At 33.5% G+C, this 10,350-nt stretch overlaps 2 protein-coding genes and 1 long non-coding RNA gene across 3 annotated transcripts; 1 reads left to right on the top strand and 2 right to left on the bottom strand.

Moving 5' to 3' along the window:
- Positions 1–591: 591 nt before the first annotated feature.
- LOC139853511 (uncharacterized) lies at positions 592–2,378 on the bottom strand. Its single transcript, XM_071842902.1, has 4 exons — positions 2,085–2,378; positions 1,018–1,158; positions 753–938; positions 592–672 (listed from the first exon to the last, which is right to left on the bottom strand). Exons 1-4 carry the CDS (start codon positions 2,376–2,378, stop codon positions 592–594), a joined length of 702 nt encoding a protein of 233 aa, XP_071699003.1.
- A 3,376-nt stretch (positions 2,379–5,754) lies between these two features.
- LOC139852052 (uncharacterized) lies at positions 5,755–8,189 on the bottom strand. The gene is made up of 3 exons (XR_011760902.1): positions 7,897–8,189; positions 6,780–6,906; positions 5,755–5,879 (listed from the first exon to the last, which is right to left on the bottom strand). It is a non-coding gene; the product is annotated as an uncharacterized lncRNA (long non-coding RNA).
- Positions 8,190–9,684: 1,495 nt separating this feature from the next.
- LOC139853510 (uncharacterized) lies at positions 9,685–10,308 on the top strand. Its single transcript, XM_071842901.1, has one exon. It carries the CDS (start codon positions 9,685–9,687, stop codon positions 10,306–10,308), a length of 624 nt encoding a protein of 207 aa, XP_071699002.1.
- The last annotated feature ends 42 nt before the right edge of the window (positions 10,309–10,350 follow it).

Here is a 10,350-nt window from a genome sequence, read left to right as displayed (position 1 = left end):
CCTTTCCGGACGAGGTCGTCCGGGAAAAGATGGTCAAACATTCAGGAAAAAGCAAACAGAAAAAGCAATAAATTTTGTCGGTTTGTGGCTTTTTGCGGACGACTTTAGTCGTCCGGAAAGGTCATATCTGGAAAAATCGTTTTTCTTATAGTGATTAACAACCATGTTTTATTTGCATTTTTATTGGTTTGAGCCTGAAGGGATGTTCTTTCAAATTGAACGGGTCATAATTGAACTTTGTTGACTAAATATCTCTAATTCAAGTCTTTTTCCATAATCCAATGTTGTTTATTTTTTTTACTGTTATGCTTCATGGACCCGAAATAAACCAACGTTGAATTATGGGAAAAGTTGATAAGAATAAGAAATATAACAACAAAGGCCATAAGTAAATGACACATTTGAAACGAATTTTGAACTACGGGCTCAAAACCTATTATATATATATATATATATATATATATATATATATATATATATATATATATATATAAAGAAATTATACTGAAAAATAGGAGTTATTCAACAAAGCCTTGCACAATAAATAAACATGAACCATATGATCAAATATTCAAATGGATGGAACTTAAACTAATTAATCTGTGGTGAATACAATAAACTAGCCATTGCTTCTTGTAGCCATTCTTCATCTGCATCATAATCCTGCTTCATCTGCATGCATTTACATTTATCCTTTAGAACTTATTATACTTGCATTACAAGCAATTGTATGATAATCAAAACTAACATACCAAACTGTTGGTGTATAAAATGTTCTCTTCAGAAGGACTGTTGGTAGCATTATTCATGTTGGGAAGCACTAGATCCTGATCACAAGGTTGATGATGATCATGATCATGATGATGATCATTGTTATTTTTCGCGAACCTGCCTCTCACTCGTATTCGCTTGTCAGCTAATGTTTTTCTACATTCATACTACACAACAATTCATCATAAAATTAATCAGCAGCAATTGTATGATTACAAAAAGTCTTGATCAAGAGAAATTAATTACCTTAATGGTCTTGTTGAAGTTCCTTTGATTTCTCTTTTTGACATACCTCGTGATCTTATCCTTCCTTTCTTCTATTGAATATCTTCCGATCTTTAATGTTGGTTCTTCGATCTCTTTAGGTGTTTTCTGGCTCTCAGGTTCCTACATCATACAACAATTAATTGAATTAAGTATGTAACAAATATTGTTGTTCTAAAATATATTTAGTAAAACACTATATATCAAGAAGTTGTGATGTGGTCCAGCGGTTGGTGGCCTGCCTCCTTTAGGGGAGGTCAGAAGTTCGACCCCCGTTGGCTACATATTAAAAACACAATTTCATCTCTGTCATTAAGTATCCACTCATGGCACCTTTCCCATATCGTTTGGGGGGTAAAGGGGAAGGGAGTTTCCTCCCGGGCAGCGATGGGGGCGGGATTATTATCGTTGCATCGGCATAGATGAAATGGGAGATGATCACAACGGGTGGTTTAGTCCCCCTCGGGTGATCCCAATCGCTGTAAAAAAACACGATATATCAAGCTAAGGCAAAAAATTCTATTAAAGTTCACTCGTGCGTGACGATTTCAGGCTACTCGCAAAGCGGGTGATCGTCATGAGATTATTCAGTTCGCAAAGCGGTGTCCGAAACTCATGTTTATAAAAAAGTCCTACGCCCTCCGTCTCAATTTAATTATCAATGACAATAACACAGGGTTTAATAAATGTCATTATATTAGCTTTACACTTTTTCCTCTCTTTTTTTATCTATTTTTTTGTTTTACCTAAATAAAGTAAGTGCGACATAAAAGAAGTTTACTTTGTATTTTTATTTATACATGGACCTAGATAATTAAATTTAACACAACCCAAAAAAAAAAAAAAATAGTAGATAAGAAATATGGGATGGAGGGAATACTAGTTAGATATGGGAGTTTTTATAAATATTTTTTACTCTCTTTTTTTTTTTTTTAAGGTAGAAGTTCTGTAATATTTTATTGTAATTAATTATTAACTACGTATAACTTTTAAAGCTACTAATATTACAAAATTTATACCTAATCATATATAGCAGGAAAATTGCTTACCCAATGATTATTTGCTGTTGGATAAGATGACCAAGAACTGGCATCATTATTGCAACAAAAACATTCATGTTTTTCAATCTTTCGATAATCAGATCCGGCATGATTAATGCTACAGAACCTGGTTGGTGAAGTCGGAATCACCATATCAGACACTCCGAATCTCTCCGGGAATGAAACATTCCATGGAGATGAACCAGATAACGTTGGTTTTAGGATATCATAATATTGATGTAACATTGTGACACCGTAAACGTTGTCTAAAAAACTTTGTGGACAAGTGTCATCGTACCACATTGGTACGTAGGGTGGTTGCCGGAGTCGAAAGTCGTCCTAGATGTTGTGAAATTTTGATATGAAGGCCATATATATATATATTAAAGAAGATTGTGATTTGTGAATGTTACTTGGGTAATATATTGAGAGTTGTGCATGGGGATTATTCATATTCATAAGGAATGTATGAAAGGAAAAAAACATTATAATGTGGCTTTGTAGAAAGTTTGAGTGGTACCCATTTGTGTACGAGGGAATAGCAGTCAAACCCCCGATGCTTACCTTCCACTATTGGGAATCTAAAATGATTTTATTTTGGTATTAAGTTAATTAAATTAAGAGAAAATTTTACGGTTGGTCACTGTGGTTTACATGAAATGGGGTGTTTGATCCCTGAACTTCATTTTCGAGGTTGTTGGTCCCTGTGATTTTCAAAACACGTGTGGTTGATCCCTGACAGGGACCAACTACACCTGTTTTGAACTTTCATTTTCGGGGTTGTTGGTCCCTGACAGGGACTAACCACACGTGTTTTGAAAATCACAGAGACCAACAACCTCGAAAATAAAGTTCAGGGACCAAACACCCCATTTTATGTAAACCACAAGGTCAACCACACAATTTTCTCTTAAATTAAATAGATCAAAGTAAAATTAAACTTTTTTAACTAGTTAGCCAAGCTTTCCCGCGCTTTTCTGCTTAGAGAATTTGATTCCCTATTAAGTGATTTCATACATTTTCAAATCTACGTAGTATTTTGTTTTCAAGGGTTCACACTTCACTCTCTAGAGGATTAGGCTGAAGCTGAGAGTTGTTGTCACATGATTAAATTTGTCAGGTGGCGTCTCGGATATTAACTGGTTTCAATGTCATTAGTCTCGAGTGTTTCACCCATATTATGTGTTGTTTAGGCATTGGGTAGGTTGGGAATCTTTTGGGCTAAAGGAGGCTTACTTTTTCATTAGAGTCGGCGGAGTCAGGATTTACGAATAGGGGATGCATTTCACAAAAATTAAAAAACAACATAAAATTTTCATATATAATGGATGTTTGTGTTTATTATTTGGGAATATTGACAACTAATATATACAGTAATTTTTAAACACACTATAATTTGCTTATTTGAAGAGTTGGAGGATGCAAAACATCCACATGCATCTTCCTAATTCATACGAGTAACAATAACCATAAACATCATGAAATTAAAGTTCATCAACTCTTGTTGGTTAAGTTATGTCTGACTACTTTTAAAAAACATGCAAAAGATGATTGATGAGCTGAAAAGAAAGAGATATGTATATGGGTATCTGGTGCCTCTGTGTTTTGATATCCATCGACATCGGACACGAATCAGTTAAATTGCTGTTAACTGAGACTAGTTTAAAAAAATCATATATGTGCGCAGTAACAGAACTACAATACATGCTTGTTAAATATCGACTGTAAAATGTGTCCTTGAAGCCACAAACATTTTTGAAAACATAATGTGTCAGTATTTCTTAACTTGATAGAAAATTAAATTAGATTCAATAAGAAGCAATAATCCCCGATCAAACGAACCATATTTATGTCTTAACTCGAACAGAAGCAGTTCAGCACTTCCTATAGCTTAAATGTTGTGTTTTTTTATTGATTTAATCTCACTGCAATTTTATCGAGAGCTTGTGAAGTCCAACGACCCACTACATTAGAATTTTATTTACAAAGTACCTTTCACTTTTTTTTATTTCCTTATTTTATTAACCTACTTATTGGTGTCTCAAACTTTTTTTTATTTCTTATTTTTTAACCTACTTAGTGGTCGAAGGTCCATTCGGAAGCAATCTCTCTATCCATAGAACATTTAGAGAGTTGACTTTCTCTACTCTCGAGGTGTTTCACTCTGGGTAGAGAAATGACTTGTCTTTATTTTAAGGGAATGATTATTTTACCTCTTCATACTTCACTTTAGTGAGATTGAATTTTATTATTGTTGTTGCTGCTTTCAAATTGTATATGACCGACTAAATTTAACACAAGAAACTCATATGTCTTAAGTATTAATGATTTTTATTGTGATAAACAACCATTAAAAGAATTAGTCCATTTAGAAATCTCTTTGCGTTTCAATCCTACGATCCCGATCCCCTGTGAATAATCTATAACGCATAAGATCATTTGTATCGGGCCATGATCATAAAGCCAATTGATCGAATTCTGTTTTAAATTCCTATTCCACTCGAGTTTGGCTTGCATAAAGAGAAAATTGGCAAGAGATGGGAATCTGGTGGGACCAACCTCCACAACCTTCTCAAACCCTCTCTCACAACCTTCCACTCCACACCATTTATTCGACAATTTTGCCACGTCAGAGACACATCATCCAAAATTTTCTTGCACGATTCTCACATTACAATCACCAACACAAGTGATATAAAGTATCTCAATTATACACCTGGAAATATGAAAACCAATAAATTAGAATCACACAAACTCACTGGAGAGTTGGTCAAGAGTCTTTTAGAATGGTCAAAAAACAATGTCACTTAATTCAAGATCTCATAGAACCAAATAGTCATGTCTTACAAGGCAATAATACTATTAATGGGCTGCAAAGAGAGATGCCATAGTCTAATCATATCAATAAAAAGATGATTTATATATGCTGTTTGGCAGCAGCTTATTTGCTTAGACCTCCAACTAGTAGCTCGTGTAAGATGCATGTTGCCTTGAGAAAGTGAATTTTAGAACGAGCATCAAATATATTCGTCAGATTTTGTTTGTGCATCTGAAGTTACAAATAAGAAAAATACACACAAAACTACACTCCAAATTATATATAGATGTGCATAAGATGCAGAGCTTTTAAAGGGGCAGAAGGGTCAAAACGATGAAGGTTTATGAACATTTGAGCTTTTGAATAAACTAAATTGAAGTCCATATGAAAACGATGTGGTCAAAATGGTGAAGGTTATCATGATTTGCATTATCAACAAGTTGATTGACAAGAGTTCACGCCCAAACCTCTATATGTTAGGGTTCCACTAAAAAGCTTCGGAAACGATCATTTATAATAACCCGCTTAGGTTACTTTTATCCGAGTAAAAATACCCTCATTTCCCAGATAGACTGAAAATGAAAAACCTTTCATTTACCCATTCACCTTAGACTTAGATAAATTTTGGCTTTTAATCTCTTGAAAATTTCGTTCAAGCTCCACCATTGAAGGCATATTCTTGCATTCAATTCAACGACATAGCACAATCAGGTAGGGTTCTAAATGCTTCTTCTACGAATGAATTACATTACGATTCAAACAGAAGAGAGTTCTATAATGATGATATGGACAAACACAACTATACCATGTAAAAAAGTTGTCATATACTGTACTAACTTATTTTACAAAACATTACATTGGTCCAGAGAATATCTCATCAAATCTCAGAGGAAACACGAACAAAAGGGGCAGACAATATACGAGTGATGAAAGATAAAGAGGCATCTCCTTTTCGGTCATCACTTTGCAAGCATAAAACATCAGAACTGAAACACATACATATATATATATATAGGAACATAAATGCAAAATGCTTTTTTTAAGCCTTACACAGTGTAATAACGAACAGACACTTGATTGTTTGTTTGATGCTTAATAGATGCAAACACGATATAATGAAACACCAAGTGCACTTAACAAACCTGATACATAGACCTTTATCTTTGCAAATCATTGCCCAATCATTACATCTTCGTAAGGGTGGTCAATATTTGGTTTGAAACCGTTTAACCCGAAAATCAAACCGAAACCAAACCAGAAAAAACCAAACCAAATTTTAAAAAAGCGGTTTTCGGATCGAGTAAAACCGAAATCGAATTTGAATTCGGTTTTCGGTTCTGTTTTCGGTTTTGAAAATTCTAAATTCGGTTAAACCGAACATCAAATTCAAAACCGAATTCAAATTATATATATCTAATATATAATATAAAATATATAATATATACGGAGTAATATATAATGGGAGGTGATTCTCACACACCACTTTTTGATCTATACACACTTTTGTATCATAAACTAACAATTATATCCTTACATTTATCTAGGGAGTTGAACTTCTATTATTATTCTAAACATAAGTAAGGGTATAATAGCCAATTGGGTGTGTATGGATTAAAAAGTTGTGTGTAACGATCACCCCATATATAATATATATTATATTATATATTTTATGTAGACACGCGTGTACATTAGGCGGTAAAAAATGTTCAAAAGGATTTCATATTCCCCCCATTTGTCGACACAGTCTTCAAAATGACTACTTTATGGTACTATTTAATTGATTAAATATTTATACACAAACCGTACATATTTCATCCACCTCATATTGGATTAAAATTCATACATAATTCATAAACTTCAACCATAAAAGAACCGATAATACTAACCTCATAGTAGGAGGTAGAATAACCTTCTATGAGACACATTTGTAGAGATTGTCTTTGGAGTTCCTGTTGGAGTTGCATTTGTTCTCATATACAAGGTCACAACAACCCTTTGACTGAAGCTTTAATTCTGCAATTTGAAGAGAGAACATCAAATAAATATTACAAGAAATTAAGCTGGGGCCTGGATTGGATTTTGATGCTGATTATGAGATACTGAATCGCCATGAGGGCATAATCCAAAATCAACTGTAATAAAGTATTTTGCGAGAGAATCAGTTATTTGAGCATACAGAGAGTTCCGGCTATCTAAAAAGATCAATCAAACCAACAAAACAAACATAACTATATTAAACCAGATCAATTCATAACTGACAACTTATATCTACCAGCTAACAAAGAATTCTTAAAATTGTGCAATAAAATTAACAACTAATATGATCTCATTGCTATATTTGAAAATAATATCCAACTATTCAGCAAAGTAGACTGTCGAAAACTTGGATTTTAATTCCTATTTGATTATCCTAAGTTCCATAAATCCATTTGTGCATCTGTTACCCTATTTAATAAAGGGTATGCTTTCTGGCAGTAATCAGAAATATTATAACAGAGTACCTGCAAGTGAAAAAAAAAAAAAAAAAAAAGCGCATGAGCATATACAGACAATACAGAAAGATTGTAACAACTAATATGATCTCTTGGAATATAACATTGAAGTTTTCATAAGCGGTTGCATATAACGGTGAACGGTTTTTTTTTTTTTTTTAACGGCAGGTTAGAGGTTAGTCGCACACGCACGCACTCGGAGGAAACCACGACCCTTGACCCTTCCATGCGGAGCCAGGTCAGGAATTCGGGGAAAACCCCCGCCGCAATCGAGACTCGAACCCGGGTCTCTCTCACAAGCAGGTAAACCTGCTACCACTGAGGCAAGATGCCTGTGGCGGTCAACGGTTATAATAGCGTACAAACTATTCCAAGCAAGCATTCAGCACCATTCATTAAAACAAAACGATCAAATAACTTATCGAACTAAATTAATTATTAATTAATTTAGATTAAAGCACAGCTTTAATAAAAATTAAACATAAACAGTGACCGGGAAAAACCTAATTACATTATCTTCGACTGTAACTTGCAACCGCAACTGAACATCATGAAAAGTTTGTTGAAGTTCAGATGCATTTTCTTCAAGTTCATTTATAACACGATCCTTTTCATTCAACTTTCGCGTCAATATATCAGATTCCGATTCGATTCCGATACGCGTGATGCAAGAGCCGTTAATGTGATCTTACGAAACAAGATCTAATTGATCGTACGAATCCGTTATTATTACCGATAGTATGTCATCAGATAGGTTTAATCCGGCATTCTAGCCGTACTTACTCTGTTGCTGTGTTCCGTCATCAGGTTAAGCGTCAGACAGTTAAAACCCTAACTATTTCCCCCAAATTTGCATCTTGCTGTCCAACGTCTACTGTGGAAATAATACTTTACAGTAATAGTCCTTTGACTATATTTTAACTTACTTATACAGAACAATACTACACTATCACCTTAATTTTTATTTTTAACTTTATTTTTAGATTTTTTTTATTATTTAATACAACAACAACAACAACAACAAAATTCAATCTCAGGTAGTGAGATATGAAAAAGGTAAGATTTAAACAATTCTTCTCCTATCCTAGAATAAAGACAACTCATTTCTCCATCTAGAGTGAAACACCCTAAGAATAGAGAAAGTCTCCCTCTCAATATTATATGAATAGAGAGATTGCTTCCGAATGAACCTCCGACCAATCAGTTAAGTTGACAAAAAAAGTATGTGACGCCATGAAAATGGTAGAATAAAATTTTCATGAGTTTTAAAAAATGTTTGAAGTTCAATTTAGGCTCTAATCGATAGTCAAGTCGTCAATAAAGACGCTTACTATTTAATACTAACATTTATTTTGAATCTAGTGATAACTCTTAAGGGCTCTTGCTAACATAATTAAACTAATTGTACATAAGTGGTTGGTTATTACTAATATTTTGGGTTACGATTATGGTTACTTAATGGGTGATGATTCGTACATCACCTATTTTTAGTCATACACTACCAAAAATGTTTTACAGTGTTGCATTGTACAACTCTGTAAAGCACGTTTAGTGGTATACGGCTAACAATAGGTGGTGTACGTATCACTCCCCTTACTTAATTATAGGTTCTTAAATTTAATATTTATATTTTCAATTTAATATTTAAATTTTAAACTTTTCTATAACATTCTTAAAGGTTGTCATTAAAAAATTTGAACATGCTTAATGCATTGTTACTTTTTGCATAAACTTGATCTTAATAACAACTTTTAAGACCGTTATTATAAATAATTCTTAATTTTTATGTGTGTTTTAAGTGTAAAATCTTGTTGATTTTGATATATTTTAGATAAATTACGTGTTAATTAAATGCATATTAACAACTGTCATAAGTAAATATTAGAATTAAAATTAGATAATAACAAAAATAATTCAGTGATGAAACATAAGAATGTCCAAAAAAAAACTATCCGATCTTTCACAATTTTGTTTTTGAAAAAAAAAAATCCGTTCCAATTATAAAATAATTATACGAGTAGTACTTAAAAGTTATAAGCAAAGTTGTAAGGATAAGAAAAAGTAAAGGGAGTCATTTGACATATCAACAAGAGAAACTTTCAAACTTTAACAATGTCAACTTTCTAGAAGGACTTAAAACGATATTGTAACGACATATGACCGTTGGGAAAAATATCAAAACCCAATCGACGCTCCTATTCCGATCTACCGTTTTTCATTCATTCACACAATAAATATTAATTCAAAATTCAATTCAATTCAATTCCAATACTATCTTCTCTCTTTTAAAAACGATTTAATGGCAGATGAGTGCGACAATCGTCACAACACAGCAATCATGGAACCCTTATCGAAATCACTGCACCCACTTCACGAAATCGCCGTGACCCCAACCCACAAACTTCTCTTAAAACAATGGCTCAAAGAAGAAGAACTTATCCTCAATCGAATCGCTCTAAAAGAAACCCAAATCGATTCTGTTCGTAAAGAACTAACCCATCTCTACTGTTTCTTCTTCTTGTTTCACTCAATTTCACTAATTTTACTGTTCAGCAGTAGTTCGAATTCATCGTTGAGTGGATCGTGTAACCGATCGTGGATTCCATCACTCTGTTCGTTACTGTGTTCTTTGGGATTGATCTGGGCTGTTCGATATAAAACTGATACAGAATCGCATTTGGAGAAGTTGTTGGAGAGGGAGAAAGAAGATGGGAAGTTGTTGGGGAAATGTGTGGAAGAATTGAAGAAAAAAGGTTTGGAATTTGATTTGTTGAAGGAAGTTGATGCGTTACGAAGAGCGAAAAGTTTGAGAGTTGAATCGAAAGCGGTGAAGAAATGGTCATCGAGAGATTTTGTGACTCTTTTTTTCTTTACTGTTTCTTGTTTTGTTCTTGCTCTTACTCGGGTTATTCTTTGTAATTGATTCGAAAAATGGTATTTTTTTTTTTGGAGGGATTCGGGTCCG

This window comes from Rutidosis leptorrhynchoides, chromosome 6 (assembly GCF_046630445.1).
Source record: "Rutidosis leptorrhynchoides isolate AG116_Rl617_1_P2 chromosome 6, CSIRO_AGI_Rlap_v1, whole genome shotgun sequence".
Taxonomy (NCBI): Eukaryota; Viridiplantae; Streptophyta; class Magnoliopsida; order Asterales; family Asteraceae; genus Rutidosis; species Rutidosis leptorrhynchoides.
Note: the sequence above shows the minus strand (reverse complement) of the source record. Positions and strands in the feature narration are given on the sequence as shown.

Coding starts and splice junctions, on each gene's coding strand:
- LOC139853510 (XM_071842901.1), top strand. CDS start 9,685: ATGGCAGATGAGTGCGACAATCGTCACAACACAGCAATCATGGAACCC.
- LOC139853511 (XM_071842902.1), bottom strand. CDS start 2,378: ATGTGGTACGATGACACTTGTCCACAAAGTTTTTTAGACAACGTTTAC. Junction 1,159..2,084: donor CAACAGCAAATAATCATTGG/GTAAGCAATTTT, acceptor TGTATGATGTAG/GAACCTGAGAGCCAGAAAAC. Junction 673..752: donor TTTTATACACCAACAGTTTG/GTATGTTAGTTT, acceptor AAATGCATGCAG/ATGAAGCAGGATTATGATGC.